Source organism: Anastrepha obliqua, chromosome 3 (assembly GCF_027943255.1).
Source record: "Anastrepha obliqua isolate idAnaObli1 chromosome 3, idAnaObli1_1.0, whole genome shotgun sequence".
NCBI lineage: Eukaryota > Metazoa > Arthropoda > Insecta > Diptera > Tephritidae > Anastrepha > Anastrepha obliqua.
In genome coordinates, this window is record NC_072894.1 from 104,286,956 (window position 1) to 104,313,798 (window position 26,843).

Below are 26,843 nucleotides of genomic sequence, written 5' to 3' on the forward strand. Positions count from 1 at the left end.
GAGGCCAAATAGTTTTCGAAATACAATAGTACATGAATAAATGGAGCTCCATCTTTTCTGCGTTTTCCTGATAAATAAGTTGCGCAGTGCAACACAGCAGTCAGGGGCATACTGATGACCGGGTATGAAGTCTTTGAGACCAAGATAGTCCCTTTCCTGGCAAGCTCATCACCTGAAGCCCAGATCACAGAAATTTGGCGTGCACAGCCAAAAGATTTGGCCTCTTCCTTACAGGAGTTGACTAGTTGGGATCTTTATAATGGCGTCGTCAGAGCCTTGATCGCGGCTTGATGAAATACTGAGCACCAAAAATTAAATACTGAATACCAAATACTGAATGGAATGAAAGAAAATTGTAGGTGACCCGGAACTGTATACGGCCTAAAATGCTCCACACACTTAGGCAACATTGCCCATGGCACTTAAGGCTAAGAGAAAGAGCTTAGAAGATGTTAATACTGGTCAAGTAGCCAGACATTGCTCCTGTGCAAACTTTCCAGATTCGTTTAAGAGCCTTAACACTTTGTCGAGGGAAAGATAATGTAGCTCGTGCACTTCCAAAGCATGCGATCCCAAAATAAACCGCCTAAGTCTGGTGAAAACTGGATAGCGATAGGAAACAATGCTCTGCACTATTCTTATCATCCGAAGAAGATGTAAACAGTGGTTCGTCAATGATGTCTATGACCATCTGACCATATATCATCACCATGGATTGTGTACTGTAATTATTCTTATCAGCGCTCACAGCTCACTCCTTCTTTGACTGAGAAGAAATCTTCCTGTCGCCCTGTCAGATCTTTTCAGAAAAAACTTGTTTGTTTTGCAGACGTAACTACGGCGTCAACGACTTTATGCGCTTTATGAATGAAATCCTTGATCTGCACGAGTGTTTCTGCAAAGCTTGATCGTAAGATTGACTCTGGTCTCATTGAACGCTCCAGCGGCTCGCATTTCCCTCAATTCCAGTGACCAATTTGTGGCCTAGAACTCCATGGTGTCCCGGCACCTACATAACTTCAAGCTCATTCCATCTTGCAACGAGGTTCAGGCTCAACTTAAATTTCTGGAATGCGTTTAACGAAATGCGATCGGTTTGTTAGGGCTTTAGAGCAACTTGGATGTCACTACAGATATTGATTTTAGGTACTCACCACCTCTCGCCAATTATTCGGTCTGCCTCGTTAAGTATTGCAAAGACTTCCGGTTGAAAGACCGTTCTCATCGTACATAAAATATTATAGTAAAGCATCTGAAGTTACTGTCCAAATGTCATCCAGCTTCAGTACCATTTTCAGTCTTAGAGCCAACTACTTAATGAATACAAAATACTGAATACTGATTACTTGATACTGAAGTACTTTGTGTGAAAGGTACATCTTAATTTAACTGAAAGAATAACACCTGACAGCATATTTTCGTCAGAGACGGCATGGGTTCTCAATACCTACAAATATTTACAAAATATGATGCATGGTGATTTTTGGGAATAAGCCATCCCTAGACAATAACTAGGTTGGAAATCCCAAGCCGACAATCCAGTGCACATAAAATTTTCCTATGCTACACCCAACGTACCAGTCGGCATATTTCACAAGTCACTAAACTCAAATAAGAAAATTCTAGCAACCTTTTCATGTAAATTTGACTAGCACCAGCAAGAGCAGCTAAACGAAAAAATGCATAGTGAAATACCTGTGCTAAAATACCTGTAAATGCAGTTTGCTTAAACACTTGCGCAAATGAAAAAAAAAAAAAATCAAACTAAATGAGTAACCCTGCTGCGGCAGCGGCAAAGAGGAAATCCGAAACCTATGTAAATCTGCGAACTAATATTTCCATGAAATTCCATCACAGCTATTGTCTGGTTGAAGCAGCCACTGTGTGGACTGTTCAGAGAACAACATTGGAAAATCACAAAATCAGCAGCAGCTCAACATGGATTTGCATGGCACATGAATTTTCCTATTAGCCTAGTACTTGTCGAAATTACAGATTTTTAGATTTAACAGTTACACATGTAAATCCACTTCCTTCTCTTATTATCCTACTCGTGCATCGTTTTTGCACTACCCATTCCGATTCCCTACAGCCTATTTGTTGCACGTGCAACATTTAAGCCTTAATGTGTGGCGAATCGCAATTTTTCACGGACATGTTCGAACTTGTTCAGTTTAATTTTTTTTGGGGGATGTCTACTTACCTTTTTTGGAATTTTCATTTGTTGGCTTAATGCCATGGCGGCTTGTGCCTACCCAAATAGGAACTCGAATGAGAGCGTTCGGTGCGGAATTGGCATAAAGTTGCTCGTATTCCTGTTTGTGCCTTTGTTCATTGCGCATTGCAGTAAATCCTGTTCTGAGAATTCGAAGATACGCTGCAAAAAGATATGTACAAATTTATGTATGTAAGTATTTTTTGGTAAGAGTTGTGTAAAGGCTCGTGGAGATTTAATGAAGCAACGATAAATTGGGATGTTGTGAGCAGTGTTGCTGCTTAAGCGGGAAGGAGGGGGATTTTTTGTTGGGCGGAAAAAATTACTTCATTGCTTTTTATATTACTTTTTTTAATTTTGCTCTTTGTTTTATGTGTTTTACGAAAAAAGGTACAGGAAGGTACATAATATTTAGGTTTGTATACCCTTTATTAGACGTTAGGCCGAAATCCCAGTCCAGTTTGTGGTGTGCGTCTTAAAGTAGCGTGCAATATCTTGAAGTAACATGCCTGCATCTAAAGTGCTTAAGAAACGTGGGAGCGAGGGAGATAACATTTTTTCCTTAAGTTATACCGCGATCAAGGCTCTGACGACGCCATGGTGCAGATCCAAACTAGTCAACTTCTGTAGGAAGAAGATCAAATCTCTTGGATGTGCAGGTAACATTTTTTTGTTCTTAGCTCCAGGATATAGGTACTTGGAGGGAAATGAAATTGCTGATGAGCTTGCCAGGAAGGGGACTGAATTGGCCTCAGGGACCTCCTACCTGGTCATGGTCATCCCCACAGTTGTTAAAGGGAAGTTGCACAACTTATTTCTCACGAAAGCGTTACAAAGATGGAGCTCCATTTCTTCATGTACTATTTCAAAAACCCTTTGGCCCCAGTACAACAGACGAAGGACTCAGAAAGTCTTGGCGACTCCACGCCAATGCAAAAGCTGTGAGGAGCATTCAGGGAAGGAAACTATTGAGCATTTTCTCTTTACATATTCGGGTTTCGCAGCTAGACGATTAAGATCACTGGGTGCTTCTTTCTTCGACAGCCTGGGGCAATGCGCCAATAGAAGTCCCACCAATCTTCTCCATAACATCAACAGCTCTGGCTGATTGTAGATATCTGCCTGTTTGAGGCCCCTTAATGGCCCACCTTTCCATTAGCAGACCAAAGGTAGTCAAGGAGATGTCAATCCTCTCATTTTATAGAGAAAGAACCTTACAGATCCCCGTGTAGCTAACTCATCAATCCAGTAGTTATCTACAATATTTCTGAGACCAAGATGAAATTAAAATCAAGGAACTCGAGTGTGGTCGAAAGCAAAGCCAGGCAGGCCAGAACAGGTACGCCCTGTTTCGAGTGCACCATCATCGGGCCCAGGGACTTGATTACCACTTAGCTGTCGGCGTAGTTGTTGGCTTCCTTGACAGTTTCTCAACAATTGAGTAACAGTGCAGTTGGTTCTTTGAAAGCGGCTACCTCAGCTTGGAGCACGTTTTGATGGTATGGAAGGCGGAACTTGAGAGATTTGAGACTTGAGACTTATGCCCCGCTAAACCTTGCATCCAATTTGAAGCCAACTGTGAACTGGTCCACCAGGCTCTACATTCAATTCGCCTCCCACTCTCCCCTTGAGGGAATGTGTGCGAGAATGTCCCGCTCGGGCCAAGCAACTCAAAGTCTCTGAAGATACTTGACTGTCCATAAGTGAGGTCAAGCTTATAGCCGAGCTCTCACTCTGATTACGACATGTGCAGCGGCAGTTTTGTCTGCGATGTCTACAGCATTTCGCATTGCATTAAGCGCTAGTATAGGAGCAGCTTAAAATTCACAAAATGGGTTGCTTTTCCTATAAACAAATTTGGAAAATATCGCATAATCAGGCGAAGTGGTGGTTTCATTTAGTCCCCTAGAAGCTGAAAGTTGCCTCCATTAGATAATTTATTGTGCGACGATGTTGAATTCAAAAGAGATGCCTTAAATTTTCAACAGCAAAAAACATCCCCTTTTCTCCCTGCTCACAAACCAACATCCAGCAATGGCAACATTTCTTCGCATCGCAGGCAAAATTTATCTGAAAAGTCATTAAATAGAACGCCGTGGGTAGCGAGTAACAAAAATCACTACCAAATCCTGTACAGCCACCGTACTCGTATTGGTGTGACAACAACAAGGAGTTGTGAGTCGGTGTTTGTGTTACGTCGTAGCAAGAATTGAGTCGGTGCAGCGGCAATGGAGCTGGTGGTTGTTTGTGGTGGTGGTGGTGAGTCAAGTTGGTACCAAACGAAAGACACCTGCCAGCTATGGCAATGTTGATTGGCTACAATGGAAGAGCAGAGAGCGCCATAATGAGAGCGCAACACTTTTCTTAATGTCTGCTCAACAGTTGATCACAGAGCGTTAAGCGTATAAATGGCCCGGACTGTTCGATTCCAATAGCATTAACGATCAAGCAACCAATTGGAATAGACAGCGAAAAGATAGAGTTCAGCAAATGATTTAAAGTTTTTCCGTAAAAGTCACAAACACAAACTCCAAGTGAAAATGTCATTTCTAACGCGTGAATATAATTTCTACGAATCAGAATTAGCCGCCGCTAAAGATCAGCGCACAATGGCTATGCGCAGCGTCAAGAAGCTATTTCGGCCGTTGATGCGCATTATCAAGAAGAAGCAGTTATTGCAGAAGACGCTCACCGAAGTGAAGCAACAGAATGATTACAATTCATCGCTAGAAGATATGCGTAAAGATCCAGCCGCGCTAAGTGCGCACGATGACAATTTGGCGAATGAAGCATTGGAGCAACGCCTCTATGCAGAATTACAGCAATGCAGCAGCACACCCGAATCGGCGGCGATTATTGTGCGTGAGGGTGATAGTCAGAAAATTGTGCCCGTGAAACAGCAACAATACATACCAGTGCATTTTGCGCGCACCAGCAATGGCACATTCTTCTGGACCTCCACCGATATGCCACGCCAACATGAGCACCAATTGCGTCAGCAACTCGATCGCTGGGGACAGGCGTAAGCGTTAGCGTGACGGCAAACAGGAGCTGAGTTCCAGTTTTAGTAGAAGAAGAAGGATGGGCTCACTCGCCAGAGTAGCTATGGTAGCAGCTTTAAGCGCAACGGCCACTTTGCAGCCCAGGCGAAGCGGCACATTTGCGCATTGACCGCACCGCGCACGCCCGCCACGCGTTCGCGGTTTTAGCTTCCTATTTTTTATGTGTACTCGTATGTGTGTGGTTTTGAATTTTTTAAATTGAACTTTAAATTAAGATTAATTTTTATGGTGATATTAGCTTTTAGTCGCAAGGCTATATATTTTTTTTTATAAATTAATTGATATTCAATTGTGAAAATTTATTTTGTAGCTACAGTGACAAATTTTTTTCATTCATTGTCTAATTGTGATTTTAGCGCGTTTAGTTTTAGTGTAAGCTTAGAATAGAATTTTTGAAAAAATCTAGGTTTATAGCTTTAACAACTACTTATATGTCTTCCTAATTTAATTTTTAAGTGGTTTGCTTTAGTCTTAAGTAAATAGCGCTCACATAGTTTATTGTCTTCCATGTAAAACTGTGTAGGGAAAAATATAGTTTTTAAGCGAAAATATTTGTAAACAAAAATTGCGTAAAATAAAATTGAAAAAACAAAAAGAAAAATATTTTATTATTTTTTCACTTTCAAATTTTAGTGATCTTGGGACTGCGTGGTAAATGAAAATAGCGAAATATGCGCTTTGCGGTTTGAATGGCAATAGTGAATTCAAAATTAACGAAACTTATTCTCTAAATTCGCACTATTTGATAGGGCTTTCTAATAAGGAATGATCGAAATGGAATGTAAAATATGTTGGATGTTTTGAGGTATGAATAATGAGAAATAAATTTTCACTTAATATAAGTAAATGGCTCCACGTGAACTTCGCTAAAATTCTAAATCCAGTGGCATCTACTCAAACTTATACCAGTTCTAATGTCTGTACTTCCGCTGCAAAAGAAATTTCGGATCTACTAGTTGTAATTTTTGACTCAGCGTTGACACCTTTGCTGATCACATTAGTCTCCTTATTCTGAACTTCTGTTCCTATTTCAGCTGCAGACACGCTTTAAGGGTTCCTGTACTGAAATACCGTTATTATGTTACTTTTGATTTCTATAACAATTTATTTTCAGAGACAGTAGGTTGTTATCCTCCCGATGAGATTGACACCTTAAATTTAACTAGCGGGATCAGCTATTTGTTGACAGCCACTCGGTATGAGTCAAACACTGGCTTCAGTCACTCATTCTGAATCAGACGCTGGTTAATTCCTCAACATCAGGCTCATTTGGGTTCCCGGCCACAGCGGCAACTGTTGGGCTGATGAGCTGGCTAGGCAGGGAACTTTGGAGATGATTTCGTCGCGAAATGAGAGAACTGGGGTTCCCTTAAGAACCTGTGGTCTACTCCTTGCAGCGCAAACGTGCAAGATCGCGAGATCCTTCTGGCGACGGGTAGATCGGGGACGCTCAAGGGAACTCCTAAGGCTAACAAAGCCCCAGCTCTCGAATTTGGTGGGTATCCTTACCGGACATTGTCCGTTAGGTGTTCATGCCGTGAGACTTCGGATTGCTTCAAGTCCGTTTTGCAGAAGGTGTCTGGAGGACGAGGTGGAATCATCTCAACACCTTCTTCTCCGCTGCCCTGCTCTCGTCTGGCAAAGATGTAGACATCTGGGCTCTCATTTTATCGCTACACCTGCGGATATTGCGGGTCTAAATATTATAAATTTGGTGAAGCTCATCAGTAGCTTGTTGCGGCTAACTACGAACGCAAATCAGCCACCGCCGGCGTCGTCGTAAAATGCATGGTCAGTATCGTCTCTAATCCCAAGGTTCCTTTTTCCTTCCCTTCTCCTTTCTCCTCTCCCATGTATGGCATCACAATGGACAAATTTTCAATATTTGTCCAAGTGTGCCCTAAGCTAGGGCAGCCATTTAACCTAACCTAATTAGGTCAAAGTTGGAGTAAGCCTTGGCGTCCCATTTATTCTACTTTATCCCCGAAGCATCGAAAGAGTTGAGCATAGCTTTGTACGGTTTACTCTGGAATCTCTTCATTTTAACGACGCCCCTCCGTCTTGTGGGGCCTGTGGTATATTAATAAATTTCAAATCACTTTCCTCAAGGCATATATTACACTCACTAATGTTTATCTATTACATTTCCTGTAGTCTCATTAATTTTCCAGCTCTCCAGAGCAGATAAGCTTCAATGCACCCAAAAGCAACCTTCAAAAGCATATTGCGTTCTCACTTTTTCCCTTGCATATCAACATTTTTATGTCAAATTTTTGTGAAGAAAATGGAATCAAATTACTTAAGACTTATATTTAACTAATTTTGTACATCAAGGCTTTGTAACCGTTGGCTTAATAAGTGAAATTAAAAAATAATATATGCCATTATCTGTGGAATATAACAACATTCAAATATCCACTGCGTCCTCGTATGATGGCATCAGCCCGAAAGGTCTAATTTTCAGTGACTCTGATGCATAGATCTGAAATTTTTTTTTGCCAAAATCCAGTGCTATGTAGATTTTGAGAACAGCAGTCGATTGCTGTTTAGTCCTTTATGTTCAGAATTAAACGTGGATAAGTCTAAATCTCTGATTGCTGTCTTACTATAACTGAAAATGGGTACACTTCCTCAAACAGGCTTGCTTCCAAATCAATCCAAAATCACACTACAGTCTCCATAACATCAGCTCATAAGATATCACGGCGATCGGGCAACCGTAAAGCGTAGATAAGTGGTAGGCATCTTCAGCAAGCTACCCCCTTCTACTCTGTCATCAAGCTTTGAAAAAAACTATAACAGACAGCACTACTAACTTAGATAGGTAAAGTTGAAGTGGAAGCCACTGAATCAGGTGGCACGCTGGTGGATGGATGAATCTCATTACTTCCCATAAATTGGTATACGCCACCTAATGTAGGATGGTTCAGAAAGTAAACCCGAAATCCCAATGCTTGTTTCGGAAGATCTTCGAAAAGGCACGCCCAGCTTTTCTACATACTTTTCTATTAAGCAGTAAATATTGCCTTTATTTCTGGGTACGTTCATCCCTGCTTATAAATCTTGTGTACAAGTTACTTCTAAGAAAAGCAATTAGAGCAGAACGTTTTATCCCTTAGAGCGATGAAGTTTAGAAGAAAAAGAAATGCAGAAATCTTATGAAATCTTAAGTTTAAGTAACTAAAAACAGATGTTTCAAGAAATTAATAAATAAATTGCGTGGCGACGGGTGCGTCAAAATATTTCATCTTGTGAAGTGAGGAGATTTAAAATATCTTCATTTTCAGGGTAAAATACATCATTTTTTTTTACAAAATGAAAGACATGAATTATTTAAAAAGAAAATTCATAGTCATATCCGAATAGGTTTGTGGATGGCTACCAAATTCGAAGCCCACTGTTGTCATAAAACATTAAATTATAAAAACAAACCTACTAATGCATTATTACTATGGAAAAATTGTAAATTTCATTCGGCTCAGATGAACCAAACTTGATGGATCTTTCAATGTGCAGGAAGGAATCTTCTGAGCTACTTTTTATCTGAAAATGTTACTCTCTAGATGGCACTTAAATAGCGGTCGCCCCTTGGCAGGCAATGGCAAACCTCCGAGTGTATTTCTGCCTCGAAAAAGCTCCTCATAAAAATATCTGCCATTCGAAGTCGGCTTGAAACTATAGGTCCCTCCATTTGTGCAACAACATCAAGACGCACACCACAAATAAGAGGAGGAGCTCGGCCAAACACCCAAAACGGGTGTAAGGGCCAATTATACATACAAATATTTCTAAAAATGCTACTTACAATTCGACTAATTTTCAAAATATTGTATGTGCAAATATTATTTTTGCAAAAAAAAAATCTCCCATTAGGTGTCATTCGGATAGAAATATTTTTTAAAATCGTATTCCTGACCCGTTTTGGTTCAAATTCAGAAATCGGCATAACCAAGAAGAGCTAACTGCGGTGTAATAAACTAAAGGTTTCCAGTTCCGCCGAAAGTATGCCCAGTGGAGCCTGAAGGTAAGTAGAATTCGTTGCTTTCAAGCGTATAATAGGAGAGAAAACAGCCTAGTAAGTCTCTGATATCGAAATTGACGGCTTCTATAGCAAAAAATACCTGTAGAGCTGACCAAACCTACTGCGCTGAGAAGGCACCGTGGAGGCATCTAAGGGTATGCCTTTTATTTAAATTTGAGTTAATTTTCCAATATTCGTACATCTTCTAAAACTCACATGCGCATCTCGCACAATCATCACTTCCCAATAAATGGGCAAGCATTCATAGATGTATGGAATGCACTTAAAATATTCATTCACATGAAGTGCCACTCAACAAGTGGCCCTTTTTACTAATTTGCATTTCTCTGTTATAATCAAAAAATTAAAAAAACTGTAAACGAAATAGTTAAATAAAATAGAATATGAAATTGTAATATGTCTGTATGTCCAAAACTGGTAGGAAAAAAATCGTAAACCTGCCCAAAGTCACACATATCCGAGAAAACTAAAAAAATATATAATAATTTTAAAATATTCCAATTAAATACTTTATTGATTGAAAAGGTGATTTCAATTTTTTTATATTGTTTTTCTAATCCTACTTTTAATTTATGCACATTGATTACAACAACACAAACAAAGATACCTGATATTTATACACACACACAACAACTAATCATCTGTCTGCATGCCGCTAAAAGAGTTGAGGTTAACCCGTTCCATAGCAAGTGGCCGGCACTCACCAAATAATTATGTTTAAATTTATGCATGTACGAGTATACAAATGAAAATGGGTATGCATGCAAGCATATATACAGGGTAGTTCAAATGCACGTATGTTTAAAAAAAATGTTTACCAAATAAAAATACAAAAAAAGAAAATATTAAAAAAATAGTAATTAAAAAATATATATTAAGAATTTAAAAATTTTTTTCTTAAATTTATATACTATATGTATTCCTTTAAATTTACTGTGCGTGTCGTAGTCCTATACGAGTATATTAAAAAAAAATTAAACGCTTAAAAAAATATAAAAACTATTAAAAAGGGGTAGCAAGTATGTTAAAAAATTTGGGTATTCAAAAAAAAGAATTTTAATTTTAAATGCATTATTTTAAACTCATATACGTGAAATTAAAAAAATTGGGTAGCCCAAAAGCCACTATGTTAAAAAGTTTGATATTCAACAAAAAAAAATTTTAATTTTTCCTTCAAATGCATCCCATTAAACTTATACACGTAAAATTAATAAAAATAAGGTAGTCCAAAAGCAAGTATGCCAAAAAATTTGGATATTAAATTTTTTTATTATTTTTAATTCAATTTTAATTAATTTTATATTTAAATGCATCCTTTTAAATTTGTATGCGTAAAAATAAAAAACAGAGTAGTCCAAAAGCAAGTATGTATGTTAAAAATTTGGATATTCAACAACAAAAAATTTAATTTTTCATTCAAATGCATCCTATTAAACTTAAGCGCGTAAAAATAATAAAAATAGGGTAGTCCAAAAGCAAGTATGTCAAAAAAATGTGGATATTTAAAAAACAGAATAATTCTAACTTTTATTTAAATGCATTATTTTAATCTTATAGACGAAAAAAACAAAAGCAAATATGTTGAAAAAATTGGATATTTTTAATTTTTAATTTAAATGCACTATTTTAAACTTATATACGTAAAAATAGGGTAGTCCAAAAGCAAGTATGTTGAAAAATTTGGATATTAATATTTTTTTTTTAATTTTTAATATAATTCAAATGCACCGTTCTAAGCTTACATATATATTTAAAAATAATAAAAATAGAGTAGTCCAAAAGCAAGTATGTTGAAGAATTTAGATAATCAAACATTTTTTTTTTTAATTTTTAATTTAAATGCATCCTTTTAAATTTATATACATAAAAAAATAGAGTAGTCCAAGTAGACATTCAAAAAAAAAATTTAATTCAAATGCATAAGGTAAAAAATTTAGATATTCAAAAGCATATCTCAATACATCTCATGAATGACTGAATTGATATTCGCCTTTAAGGGCGATATCTAAATACACAAAAAGCCCCGAGACAAACAGTCAATTCATATTACCATTTAAAATAATTCACGCCCTGAGTTTTTTATTTCAACTCATAAAAATTCGCTAAACATGACGCTAATGCCAAAATAACATTTACAGCAACATTTCTGTAAAAAGTTTCAATGAAATTGAAATTCACACGCTTTTCGGATGAATTAACTTGACAGCTGAGATGAAAATGCGCTTCTACCAAAACTTTTTTTGAATAATCGCACGATTTGGGGATACGCCCGACTTTGGAAATTTGTAATTCTTTTTTTTTTACTTTCCAATGTAGTTTAAGCGTACAGAAACTAATCTTCTTCCTCAAAATTTTTCTGTGCTGTTGACAAACTAATTTTTGCCGGAATTGGGTGGGCCAGTGTGAAACTACCATTTGCTTCAAAACAAATATCTCTACTCGGACTACCCTGTATATGCATTGAGGTGTCCCATGCATGTGCCCATAATGACCGCACAACCTGTATAATTTATTTGGAAGTTGATATTCCTGACTGCTGCTCCAAGTTGCATTTGTATATTTATTAATTTCTCTGCCCGTTGGTGTGTATGTTTATTTATGAGTTAGTTTTTATGAGTAACAAATTTAAATTTTCTTAATCATCACCACTTCAAAAGCAGTTTCAAAGCCATGAAAAGGAAAAGAATTTAAGTACCCACATAAATATAAGATTACATCTTAAAAGTATCTGTTGTGACCACTGCAGCCAAGTGTGCTTGTGTATGGGATACTCTTATGAGTGTGCGGGGTCGATGTTCACTGCCTCTTGATCGAAAAACTCAAAACCAATTCAATCATTCTCCGACAAACAAAAGGCAAGTGTGATTCTGGTATTTTATATATATTTACGAATAATTCGAGAACCTAAGATCGAGTCTGAACACCATTTCGCACAGCAAAGAAGCAACAGAAGTAAGGTAACCCGTAAAATGGTTGAAATCGCAGTTGACAGTTAACAGGTTTGACACTGAGCTAGCGCTAAAGTTCTCAGAGAGGCCTAATTAAAAGTAAAAGTAATTAGAATTGGGTGAGGCCGACTGATACGACACGAAATGCAAAGCTATCGCAGAAAAGAATGATGATGCGGGCGCAACGTGAGCCACTCGGAGTACAGCGGAGAGTTGAGAAAAGAAGAGAAACACAGAGATAGTATTCAAAAAAGAGAAGGGAAAGTCCAAATTATGTGAATACGTTGAGTTCGAGATGTGGACAGCAAATAAAACTTAAAAGCTTAAACTCATATGAGGCCGGGACACTGTGATGTTCAGGGGATGCAATTGGCTGATGAAATGGCGAATTGTGGTTCTTGAGAGCATCCAATTGAACTGGAGCCAATTTTAACACCAGGCATAGCGAGAACAGTCGGGTACATCAAGGTTTTCATTAATAAAGCGAATAAAAAATGTTTTTGCAGTGCTGACACCTGCAGAACAACTAAGTATTTTCTCGAAAGGTCTGGCATTGTGGTAGCAAAATTTCTTCTCAAATAGAGAAGCCCTGATAGGATTAATTACCAAGCCAAATATATGGGACTAACATAGAGTCACCATACATATCATTGAGGATCTGCTAGTATATTTTATTTGGAGGATGAGGTACAAAGCCTTTCTTTTACCGCTGTCCGGCTTTTCCTGGCCTTAGATGGTCGATTTTTGAGAATGTACGAGTTAAATATATTGTCTCTATTTCTAAGATTCAAAAAAATCTGGGCCGTTGGCAGAGGAGAATTTAATCCATATTCTTTCAATCCACTCTCTAGGCCTTAAATACAATGGGCAATATTGCCTGAATGCTTGGAAAATTTCTATAACATTCCAAGGTAAGGTGGCTGCTGCAAGTGCTTCGAGTTGAACCTTTTTCTTGAACGTAGGATTTATTTACTTATTTATTTATTTATTTATTTGTTGATTTATTTATTTATTTATTTATTTATTTATTTGTTGATTTATTTATTTATTTATTTATTTATTTATTATTAGCAAGAAAATAATCAAGTAATTATTCTACTTAAAAATAAGGCATTTTTAAATATTTAATTTCTTTCAATAATAATAAAAATATAATAATTATAAGATTCTGTGCCACTATTACCCAAATTTACTCACCAGTAACCTTTTACTTTTACAAAAAAAATATGAAATGAATAAAACGAAGAAAAAATATTCAAGTTAAAATGGCCGCAAGGACCTTCAGTTACATTTTTCGTACAAAAAAATGCCTTATCTGCTCTTCCGAGCTCGAACGAGCAACTTTCTTACTAATGCAGAATTAATCACTCAGTTTTGTTTTTGAATAACTTTTTTACTAATTAAAAAAAACAATATTTTAAGTGAAGGAAGTCTTTATTTTGACCTGCACGCGCTCCATTGCTTGTCAAGCTCATAGCTCCACAGCCGTCAAGCTCACAAATGTCAAATATGATTGTTATACGACGCCATTAGCAAAAATTATATTTAAAAATTATAACAATTTCCGAGAGGATGACTTATTTTGCGCCACCTCTTGCAACAGAAACCTTAGTGTACTCTCACGCAGTCGTAGTTTTTATGGCACAAATTTAAAGACTTTCTGTTTTTACTCTTTCACGCTCTGAAGGCGATGAGTAGCAAAGTGGTTCCTAATTAACCTCAATCGTACTAGTTGGTTCCAAATCAGAAAACGTGTTACTACTTGAGATTTTCTTTGCAATACTTCAACTGTGTATGTGTGCTGGTTAATTTGCAGTTGATTAGTTTTTGCTGCTTCAACGATTCTTAGCATCGAATGGAGTTGATAGCAGCACAAACGTAAAATCGGTTTAAGCAGCAAAATGCAGAGATTTAACGAAGATGTAAAAATGGTATTGCCGTTATTGTTGTTTTTATCGTCGCTTTTAATACTGCCAACTATTGCTAGTTGCTGCTATACACCACAGATATTTTTTTGTCCCATCTTAACTACCACTTTTTGCTTGTGAAAATGTCATTAAGGGCAAGCTCAGCTCATAAGAATTTTTTTCCTTCATTTTTTACTTCTCTTCTTCCCCTCATAACCTTTATGGCAACGAACAGGTTTTATGCTTTCGCTGCAGCAGTAAAAGTCATTTTGTCACAGCTATACAGGTACATATATTACATACAGACATGGTTAACCCATAAACTCGCTTAAAGCCATGACAAAAACTCTACTTATCCCCATAGCCAAGGGCCAAGGAAGCAGCCTAAATCGATTGATAAGCCAAAGTAGAGACAGCATCAGTGATGAGGGAAAAAGGCCAAGCAAACGACTAAGAGTTTTGCTATGTTAGTGAGTGTGTTTCTTTATGTTTGTTAAGCTAATATTCTAGCTTAATTTCTTTCGCGCATTGACGTCTTGCTCCGCCTGACCTGCCTTATCACTTTATTACTTTTAGTTTGCAGCCTTTCAGCGATTTTAGTTGAGTTAATCAGATTTTTTATTTTATATATATTTTTTTGAGCATAGTATTCGTTGCATTGCTCACGTCATTAAACATACATACATACATATGTATGTATATGACACTCAAACTACAGTGAAATCAGAAACGCTTTGGGTTAAGTCCGGTCACGACTGCCATGAAAAGTGATTAGAAAGATTCGAATTTCCAGTAAGCATTAACTATCGAACCAGAAAAGGAATTTTACTGAAGCAGATTAATAAAAAAACAAGAAAAAAATGTTTATTGCAGAGGATGAATGCACAAATAATAAAACGCTTTTTAGTAAAGGAGCCGACAATAAAGGAAGCACAGAGGCAAAATGCAAATTAATTTGGGCAGCTCAGAAAAATTGGTTTCAAATTTATCAAATTGTATAAACAGAATATCGAAGGCTGTTCTTGCATGAGCAGGCAATGACTTTCTACCAGTATTATCCAAAATATGTTTCAGTGAAAGCAGCTCCATTTGCTATGCGCATGCGCAACATATGGAGAAACCTAAATAGCAGAGCCTTAAAACAAAAAATTAATAAAAAAATAAAAAAACAGCATGAGCAACATATGTATGTATGTATGTATTAGTGCTTGTATGAAGGGCTTGTAAAACAACAGTGGGTGGCTAAAAATAACGCCACAGGCTGTCAGCAGGACTTCTGTTTATGATTTCCAATGAAATCACATATGTGCTTACTTATACACAAATCAGCATTAGGGTGGATCATCAAAAAAATTTGCGGTTTTTCACATGGAATTATAAAATTTATAATAAATATATAAATATATTTTATTTAAATTAAATTAAAATTAAAATTATTAAGACTATTAAATAAAAATTGTATAGATTATGTTAACTGGACCGGTTTGGAAATACCTTGAGTTTTTCATAAAAAAAAAAATTTGTTTAAATATTTGTTTGAAAATACCGATAATTCAAGGTAGCTTGAGTTTTTATAAAAAAAACATCTCTTTTAAAATACTTTTTCTAAAAAAAAATCACATAACAGAAAAGTTTAAGGTTAAGAAGTTTGAAAATGCCTTGAGTTTTTTATAAAAAAATGTTTCTAAACTTTAATGTTTCTAAACTTTAATTTTTACAAAAAATAAACTCACATAACAGAAAAGTTTAAAGTTAAAAGGTTTGAAAATAACGATTTGAAAATACCTTGAGTTTTTATTAAAAAAAATTATTTTAAAAATATATTTTTACAAAAATAAACGCACATAACAGAAAAGGTTTGAAAAAAAAATTGAGTTAAAAAAAATAATAAAAAACCAAATTCGTTTTCATAATTTTTTAATTTTCACAATTTAATTTTCAAAATTTTTTTTTTCAAAAAATAAACTCACATAATAGAAAAGTTTAAAGTAAAAAGGTTTGAAAACAATGATTTTAAATATCTTAAGCTTTTTATTTTAAGAAAAATATTGAAAAAACTAATGAATTTTAAAAATATTTTTTCCAAACACTTAACTCACATAACACAAAGGTTTAGGGTTAGAAGGTTTGAAAATACCTTGAGTTAAAGTAAAAGTAAAAAAAAAAAATTATTTAAAAAAAATTTATTTAAAAAATTTTTTTTTTCAAAAAAACTAAGAGAAGTTGAAGCTTAAAAAGTTACCATAAAATTTTTTTTTAAACTGTATCAACTGCATTAAAATAATGAGATATTTTATTTTTTACTTTTTTCCGTTTCTCGACTTTTTTGGCGGATCGATTTAAGGAGAACTCATCCAATAACTCATCCAAATTATGGCCGATGTAGACTTTTAAGGTGCCATTAGAAAGTTTTTTTCTCATACCTTTCATTTCATGGAAAATTAACCTATTACATTCCAAGATTTTTTTTCGCAATTGTCATCATTCGTTGATACATTTTTTAAGCATTTCTGTGCAAACTTTTCTTAACTTCGCTTTAAGCTAAAAACTCGAATTTCGGGTAATTTTCAAATACAATAAATTAAAAAATAATAAAAATATCAAATATAATAAATTAAAATATAACAAAAATATAAAATATAATAAATTAAAAAATAATTTTTTTTTGTATAGAATGTGATGCACCCTAATGTACATATTTCTATGCACACTTTTTAATCTAACCCCTTCTATAATCTGAGCTGACTTTTAGGAAAAAATATTATTACAGACTTATTTTATTTATAAAAAACTTCGATTTTTGGGAAATTTTCAAATCTGTTCAGCAGTAAATCTTTACATTTTTCCAAAATATTTTAACCGAAGTCTTAAAATGTAGTAAATTTTATAAGTCCGACAAAAAGCAGTACCAATTTTTTTGCTTGTGTAGAAAGTGTTGCACCCTAATGTGCATATTACTATGCACACTTTTCAGTCTTAAACTCTTCTATCATCTGGAAAAAATATTTTTAAAATCTCATTTTATTATTAAAAAAATTATTTAAAAATGTGTTATTTTATGAATTTATGATTTAAAAATGTATTATTTTATTAATAAAAGAAATGGATTTTTGAGAAATTTTCAATTATAATAAATTACAATATAATAAAATGTCTCCAATATAGTAAATGTAATAAACTTTATAATTCCACTGAAAAAGGAGTACCGATTGTTTTTTTTTTTTGTACGGAGACTGATGCACCCTAATGTACATATGTTTCTACACATATAATAAACACCAATGTGTATAGTCATCAGTCAGCCTTGTAATAACTGGGTAATGGAAGGATATGTTTTTAAGTTGAAGTCACATTTACATACACACATACATACTTACATATGTACGTGGGTGATATAACGCGCCACGAGTTAAAAATGCAAAAAAATGTAACGGTTTTTTATGATGTAAACAAATTTGTTGGCCAGGCACAACCAGCTTTAGCGTACGTGCCACATACGTACATGTGCGTCCTTCTCCTTAAGACTGGCTTAGGACCCATATTGCGCACACATTTTTATTAGAGCGCGGTTATGAAGCTGCAAATAAACCAAAAATTTTATTCAAGAAAGAAACACTTTCAATTCGATTACTCAGTTCATCATTATACAAGTGTATGTGTGAGTGTATATATGCATGCCAACAAATATCCGACACGCTGCTGTATAGTTTATTCTAACGCCTTGGAAAGCCTCAATTTTCTGTTTTTCCGTCTTCTGCAAAACAAAATTTTTGTTTTGTTATTCCAACTTGAGACAGACGACTTACGAGGTGTGTTCAAAAAGTATCGCGAATTCTGTGTTTTTTCAAAAATTATATTATTTATTTATTCATTAATATCTATTTTGCCTCCTTCAAAGTAATCCCCATGAGATATTATGCACTTGTGCCAACGTTTTTTCCAATCTTTAAAGGACTTCAAAAAATATTTTTTTTTTATCTTTCAATCGTAGCGTAGCGCCGTTCTTTCATGGGCCTCTTCAGTTTCGGGAACAAGAAAAAGTAGCAGGGGGCCAGATCTGGGGAATACGCTGGATGTGGCATCATCAGTGTGTTGTTTTTGGTCAAAAAGTCGCGCACAAGCAACGATGTGTGAGCAGGGGCGTTATCGTGATGTAAGAGCCAATTTGTTTGTTTGTTTTTCCAAAAATCCGGGCGTTTCTGGCGGATTGATTCGCGCAAATTTCGCATAACTTGCAGGTAATACTCCTTATTGACCGTTTTACCCTATGGCAAGAACTGATGGTGCAGAACGCCCCTGCAATCGAAGAAAACGGTAAGCAAAACCTTTACATTAGACCGAACTTGGCGCACTTTTTTCGGTGTTGGCTCGTGTGGCAGCTTCCATTGAGATGATTGAGCTTTGGTTTCCACATCATAACCATAAACCCACGATTCCTCACCAGGTATAACTCTCTGGAGCAAATTAGTAAATTTGGGTCATCGCGGACAGAGTCCAACATCTCATTAGCTATGTTCATGCGATGCTGCTTTTGGCCGAAATTGAGCAGTTTTGGTAGGAGTTTTGCGGCGACTCGTCTCATGCCCAAATCATTGAAAAAAATCGAATGGCACGAGCCAATCGATATGTTTAAGTCCTCAGCAACTTTTCTAACCGTGATTCGACGATTGGTCAATACAGTTTTCATCACTTCAACAATTTTTTGTCTGTTGTTGAAGTACTCGAGCGTCCGGGACGCTTTTCGTCGTTCACATCTTCTCGGCCTTCTGAAAACATTTTGTACCACCGATAAACGTTGCTTTGGTCCAAAGTAGCTTCTCCGTATGACGCAGTCAACATTCGGAATGCATCCGCGCACTTAATTTCGTTTTTCACATAAAATTTGATACAGGTTCTTTGATACATCTTTTTGAATAGGTAAAAATCGAAGACGAGCCGAAACACGTGCAAGCAAAGCAGCTGTCAATAATTAACTGAACATTCAAAATGGCCGAACTCGTCGGCATAAGTGAGAGACGTGAGTACCAACATATCGCCACAAAAAAATCGAAATTCGAATGTGCGTAACCTGAGAAAATTCAGAATTCGCGATACTTTTTGAACACACCTCGTATAAACTGATCGGGCGAAAAACACTGTTTTTCGAGATTTAATCCATAAACTTTTAGTAAATGCCCTTGTGCTTTGTTTATTGTTATAGAGAAAGCACAACATCCTTTCCTTTGTGACCTAACTCATTCCTATGGAGTCATTTTTAGTTTTATCTTAACTCTTAACTTATCTTAACCAAAGATAAGACAAAATTAAAAAAAAGGCGACCAACAATCGGCCAAAATAAAATCTGAATTGCTTCGAATCGAGAGATTTTCCTAAGAAAAGCTTAATAATTTCGACGAACCTTAATTTGCTGAAAGATGGTAGGTTAAAGGAACTGAGATACTGGATAAATATTTGGGGCCAAAAAACTTTGAGGAAGAAAATTTTCTTAAAATCATTCTTTAAAATCCAATTGTAATATAAATGCCTAAGATATGACGAAAAATGCGCGGCAAAAAAATGCTTCGGATCCCCCAGCAAAAATACTTTAGACTCACATATTATTTTTTTCTATAGCTCCTATCGGAGCATAGGACGTCATATGTACAAAGTTAACCATGTTATTTTTTTTGAATTTTTTTTGTCAAGTCCACATAAATTGAGTACACTTACTTTCTGAAAGTACCGATATAGTCTTGAAATAGTAACAAGACATAACTCTCAGCCTTGAGATCCAACTTAGAATCTCTCTTGCCAAGAAGTGCTACTTTGGGCTAAGTAGACTATTGAGTAGTGGAGCTCTCTCCCTACGAACAAAACTAACACTTCATAAGGCTCTCATCATGCGCGTTCTATCATATTGGCGCAGAAGACAATATCCAACATCCGATGAGGCGTCCCTTGAAATGTTTAAGAGAAAGATTCTGCGCAAGATTTTTGGACCTTTACACGTTGGCGACGGCGAATATCGCAGGTGATGAGCTGTATGAGCTTTACGACGACATAGACATAGCACAGCGAATAAAGATCCAGCGGCTACGTTGGCTGGGTCATGTCGTCCGAATGGATACAAACGCGCCAGCTCTCAAAGTATTTGATGCGGTACCAGCGGGTGGTAGTAGAGGAAGAGAAAGGCCTCCTCTGCGTTGGAAAGATCAGGTGGAGAGGGACTTGGCTTCACTTGGTGCATCCAACTGGCGCCGGTTAGCACGAGAAAGAAACGAGTGGCGCGCTTTGTTAAAATCGCTTAAGCGGTTACCGCGGCGATCAAGAAGAAGAAGAAGCACAAGTCATCGAAAATAATCATTTTAGGTAAGCGAATCAACTATATTTTTTAGCTATTTTTAACAAAACTGATTTGATAACAGAAGCATATGCTCAAATACATACATGCGTACATACATACATATGCACATATATTGGTGCTGGACAAACCACAAGCAAACTCATTAAATGATGAAGGCAACGAAAGGTTATCAGTTTGCTCGACTAATCTCAACTCTGGTTTTATCAATAAGGGAACACATACATACATATGTATATACATATGTACAAATATAGTGATATCAGAAGCCAAAAACTACATACCTACATAAGAGAAAGACTAATACAAGAAGAAATGCTTACTGATAAAAAATGTTCATAATAAAATACTCAAATGAAGTTTAATGCTCATAAATCATAATGAATTCAAATAAAAAAATAGAGTGTAAAGTTAATTTTTATGTTGTTATTAAAAGAGATGAATATTTGGTAAAAATGAAAAGCGAACCGGCCGCCCAAAGAAGCTGTCCAAAAGAGATGGAAGCTCCGCTTTAAGAGAAATCGAAAAACTCCATGAATTAGTGCTCCGAAATTGGTCCAACATATCGTCGAGACAACCAGAAAAACTGTTCATCCAAGAACTATTAAGAGATATCTTAATTAGACGGATATTTCAGCATGACACCACGTAAAAAGCCTTCGACTTCAGAAAGAAACCGTCGCCTTCCGCTTGAGCTCACATGGGCACATCTTGGCAAGGGAATGGATTTCTGGTCTAAAGTTTTATTTACTGACGAATCGAAGTTCAATATATTTGGAAGTGGTGGTCGAGCTAAAATATGGAGGAGTAAAAATGCTGATATGGAAATGAAAAATTTAATACCTACTGTCAAATACGGCGATGGTAGCGTAATGGGTTGGGGAGCTATGGCTGCATCTGGCGTTGGAAAGATGATCTTGATTGAAGATAATATGGACCGATATAAATATAAAAACATATTGGAACAACATTTGAAGCCATCAGTAGAATCATCATCAAGACAATGCCCCTAAACATCCTGCACTATTTGTGAAAGAATGGCTCTTATATTACGCACCCAGCCAACTATTAGGTTGGGGAATAAGCTCGTAACGTTCTTACCGCCCACTTTTATTCAAACAAAACTCAGTAATTGTGTCAATAAGTTAATCAATTATATATTCGCCGTTGCTGATTACAATCTCTTTCCACCGGTCGACCGGTTTTTTGATGCCGTTTCGTCTTGTCTGGTGTCAAAGAAGTTGTTGAGCCAGTTTTTAAGGGCCTCTTTGTTATCGGAGGTAATGCCCTCATATGGTTTGCCAGGGAGCGGAAAAGATGGTAATCGGTCGCTGCAAAGTCCGGAGAATATGGCGGACGCTGAAAGACCTCCGATTCGAGCTCATGGAATGCGGTTTTGACGACTTGTGTAACATGGCGCCTGGCGTTGTCGTGAAGGAGTATGGTTTGACCATGTCGATCAGGTTTTTTCTGTCGAATAGCCTCATTCACGCAGTGTAGCTAGGCAATGTAGAGCTCCTTCTTGACCGTGGCCTTCTTTTCGAGCATTTCCTAGTGCCCCATGCCCCACCAGTCACACCAAACACATATCATCGCCTACTTTGGACAAAGATCCGGCTGGACTCTCTTCTTTGGCGTATCTCCTGAAGCCACCCACTCCTTTCTTGACTTCATATTGATGTATAGGCACCATTTCTCATCTTCCGTGACGATTCGGTACAAAAAGCGCTGCTTAAGACCACGTGTTGCTCGATTGCGGACGAGATGCTGAGAAGTAATTTGAAAGCGACTTTCGTTTTTTCGTTGAACTCGTGAGGTACCCAGGCTCCCAGTTTTTCGGGAAATCACATTCAATGACGGGGATTGGGAGTCGTTTTATGATCACAGTTCATTTTGTCCGCCAATTCACGACTGTTTTGGAAACCGTTCTCCTTCAGAAGTGATTCGAGATGTTATTCATCGAATTCAGAAAGCCTTCCGTTGCGGGACGTGTCATCGGCGTCAAGGTCGTCCTTTTTGAACTTTGCAAACCATTTACGTCGTGTAGACTCACCTATGACACCTTCTCCATACACGTCGCAAATGTCCCGGGCTGCTTCGGCAGCTTTTTGATGATGAAAAGCAAAGAAGAGCAGGTGTCGAAAATGTTGATTTTTGCCTTCTGGGTACTCTATTTCTAAGCCTTAGAACTACAATAATAAAAAATTAAATAACTCAAAAATACGATTCACATTGTTTTGTAGAGGTGAAAGAATTCTATCAAATGAATACTTACCCTTTGTCAAACAGTAAACAAATCGTTGTAAAATAAAAGACAACAGAAAAACGCTATGAACTTATTCCCAAGCCAATGAAATCTTCCCAGCCATGCTCCAAAAGGTAAGCCATCTTGTGGTACCATGGTTAAGAACGATATTCAGGGGATGCCTGAGGTTCAGCTACGTTCCTGTATTGTGGAGAGAAGCGAGAGTTGTGTTTATTCCAAAGGTGGGAAAAAGCAACCCTCTATACTCAAAGGAATACAGGCCCATTAGTCTGACCTCATTTCTCCTGAAAACGTTAGAGAAGATTCTAGACACATACATTAGAGACACAATTGCGCCGGACAAATTTTCCAAGGCGCAGCATGCTTACACTAAAGGCAGATCTACTGAAACTGCACTTCACTCACTTGTACTAAACATAGAAAAGGTGTTAGAATATAAGGAGTATGCTCTAGGAATATTTCTAGATATATCAGGGGCCTTTAACAACTTGTAGCAAATGAAATACTTAAGAAACTGGACGGAGGGGCACCAAAACTAGTAGCATATGCAGATGACATAGCTATAGTAGTTATGGGAAAGTACCTGGACACCGTCAGTAATGTGATGAACAACACTCTCAAAACGATACACCAATGGACATCTCGCGCAGGGCTAGGGATAAATGCGAGAAAAACGGACATGGTACTTTTTACCAGGAAGGACAAAGTCCCGGCGTGGAACTTCCCGAAGCTAGGCAACAACGAACTACTTCTCAAAGATTATGCGAGGCACCTCGGAGTAATACTGGACAGCAAATTGCTGTGGAAGCATAACGTTGAGGAAAGGGTGAAAAAGGTCAGTAATGCGTTGTACGCATATAAAAGAATGCTGGGCGTTACTTTAGGTCTATCACCCTCTCTGATGCATTGGTGCTACACGGCAGTAGTTAGACCGATATTACTGTATGGAGCCTTAGTATGGTGGACTGCGACAAGAAAACTGACACACTTAATGCCACTGGAAAGGATTCAACGACTCGCTGCTCTGTGCATAACAGGACCGATGAAAACCACTCCAACGGCGGCGCTGGAAATGATACTCAACATGCCACCTATTGACCTCATGGCGGAAAACCTGGCAGCGAAATCCGCGAGGGGACTAATGGCTGCGGGGGTATTCATCTGCAGAACCTTCGGTCACAGCTCAATAGGAAAGTTGAGCTCAGGTGGCACGAACTACATGACTCCGTACTTTAATTGGGAGAGAAGGTTTCGCACTACAATTGAAGAGGAGGGATGGCACAAAGGCATGAAGCCTGGCCATAGAACTTTTCACATCTATACAGACGGCTCGAAAACTCCAGACGGAGTGGGAGCTGGTATTTACTGCTCAAAACTAGGAATAAGGCAGCCTATCAAGCTGCCAGACCACAGCAGTATTTTCCAAGCGGAAGTTTTTGCTGTGGGGAAAGCCGCGGAGCTAGCCTACACTAGAACAAGAAAGAACTCAACACTTAATATATACGTGGATAGTCAAGCAGCAATAAAAGCAATAAACTGATATTGTATTAAGTCCAAAAATGTTCAACGGAGCAGGGAGGCCATAGAAAGGCCAGCCGCAAACATTAGGCTGCATATCTATTGGGTACCTGGTCACAAAGACATTATGGGGAACGAAATAATAGATGAGATAGCAAAAAGTGCTGTTAAACTACCTTTTGAGCAAGAGAATGACATACCAAAACCGCTAAACACAATATACAACGAAATGGATGACCACATGAAAAGGCAAGTGGATGCTAGGTGGACTAACCTGACCACATGCAAAACAGCAAAAGTCATGTGTAGAAATAACGACAAAAAACTGACTCAATTCGTACTTATGCTCTCGCGAAAGGACTGCAGAACTATCATAGGTATGCTAACAGGTCATAATCTATTGGCTGCGTACAAGATAGGGATTGCTAACACGGACAAAAGCAGAAAATGCAGAGAGGATGTTGAGGAGACTTTAGAACACCTTCTGTGCGTTTGTCCGACATTATTAAAAACGCGACTAAGAAGCCTGGGAGCCCCACTGTTTGAGGGTCTGGAAGACGTCTCAAAGGCGGAACTCCCAGCCCTACTTAGATTTGCCAAAAGCGCTGACATCGTACATGATGTCTACTTTAGGTATTCATAGAGGTCGCTCTCCATCTGGTATCGCTAGGGACCAAACGCGTGGCTTATTGCCAACCAGGCTAACCTAACCTAACCTATTCCCCAAACCAATATATTCGAGGTTGGCTTAAGATTCGCGAACTAACAAAGTGAGAATTTTATAAATTTCATATATTTTTTGCATTTGTACAAGTTCAAAGCTTATAAAAAATTATTTATAGAGAAATTATTGTTTTTGCCAAAAGCTGCTTCTCAGCATAGGGGCCTTCCATTGTACAATGCTGGATTGGTACCGCTCGTCACAAGCAAAGTATTTATTAGTATTTTTCACTTAGAAGGGATTAACCAATTTTTTAAGAAATGCTTTCTTCTTTACTCTTTTTCCCATCTTATGCATGAAAGGTATGCAAAGTCGGCTTTGCTGCCTTTCGATGGCTATTAAAATGGAAGCATTAGCTTCGTATGAACTTTTGGGGTTGAAAGCGAGGGAGAGAGAAAGTGAAGCAATCAGAATAAGCGATTCCGTTAAGAGTAAAAGGAGGGTGAAATTTCTAAAGAAATTAAAAATACCACATCCTTTCATTTTTCACATTTCTGTGTATGCTCAGATTTCATTTTCATTTTTATCTTGCAAGTAGTCATTTTCACTATAAAGGCAGCGATTTAAGAATCCAAGTGTAAATGTGGTAGGGTTAGTTTTTTCTATTATATAATATATTCGCATTCATTCCCATACATTCTTGTACATATTTACAATTTTATCTTGAGGGTTCATAGCCTATAATGCGCCAATTCTACAAGAATAAGACAAATCACTTTGCTCTAAATGAATTTCTTTCAACACACTTCCTTCACAAGCCAGCCACACGTCCACGTTGTTTGCAGGTGGAGCAGCCTGGGAAAATAATTTCATCTCAATTCTCACCTGGCACAAAAGGATCTAGACGCATGAATGAATGTGTAAATAAAAGAACAATTTGGTGACACACTGACTGGATTTCCTCACAAACTGTTTTGGTGATTTAATTTTTCCCACACTTGTGAGATTAGAAGATGCTGCGAGTATTTTGGTACAAATGCTGCTCCTCAACTATTGAGTATTTGTGGTGGCGTTAGCAGCGGAAAAAAAGACTTGCGCAAGATAGTAATGGCTTTTGTTAAGCAGCGCTGGGGATTTCTGCTTATTGAGCTGCTGAAAGGTGGAATTTTCAATGCAATACTTTTGTAGATATAGTGAAGGCCTCAAGTCTACATACAATAGCATTTTTTCTTATTTGTGAGAAAGTATGAAAAAAGAGGTTGTCTGTAAAGTCGGTTTACTGACGATAGTTTAACGTGATAACGTCATAAGAAAATACTAATTGAATGGTTGCATTTTTCAAAAGAAAATTTTAATTTTATTTGTTTGTTAGATATTTTGTATGGATATAGAGAATGAGTCAACATTAACATAACATAATATACTTTAACATAACATAACATAACATAACATAACATAACATAACATAACATAACATAACATAACATAACATAACATAACATAACATAACATAACATAACATAACATAACATAACATAACATAACATAACATAACATAACATAACATAACATAACATAACATAACATAAATAACATAACATAGCATAACATAACTTAACATAACATAACATAACATAACATAACATAACATAACACATCATAACATAACATAATATGCTGTTCAAGCAAGGTAACGACGCATGAGCAAGATAACGACGCATTTTTTGGTGCGTGCAGCTGGCTACATAGAATTATAAGACGTTATCACGTCAAAAAATAATAATAACATTAAAACAACAGGTATTATTAACAAACTTGGTTTTATTTTAAATTCTTCAAGTAAATCAAATTAATAATAATCAATAAGAAGGCATATGCAAATAC

At 36.8% G+C, this 26,843-nt stretch overlaps 1 protein-coding gene across 1 annotated transcript; it reads left to right on the plus strand.

The window, feature by feature from the left end:
* Nucleotides 1–4,680: 4,680 nt before the first annotated feature.
* Nucleotides 4,681–5,513, plus strand: LOC129242361 (enhancer of split malpha protein). Its single transcript, XM_054878957.1, has one exon. It carries the CDS (start codon nucleotides 4,756–4,758, stop codon nucleotides 5,239–5,241), a length of 486 nt encoding a protein of 161 aa, XP_054734932.1. The 5' UTR covers nucleotides 4,681–4,755; the 3' UTR covers nucleotides 5,242–5,513.
* Nucleotides 5,514–26,843: the final 21,330 nt, after the last annotated feature.

Excerpts from the sequence above, each read along its gene's own strand:
- LOC129242361 (XM_054878957.1), top strand. The coding sequence starts at position 4,756 with ATGTCATTTCTAACGCGTGAATATAATTTCTACGAATCAGAATTAGCC.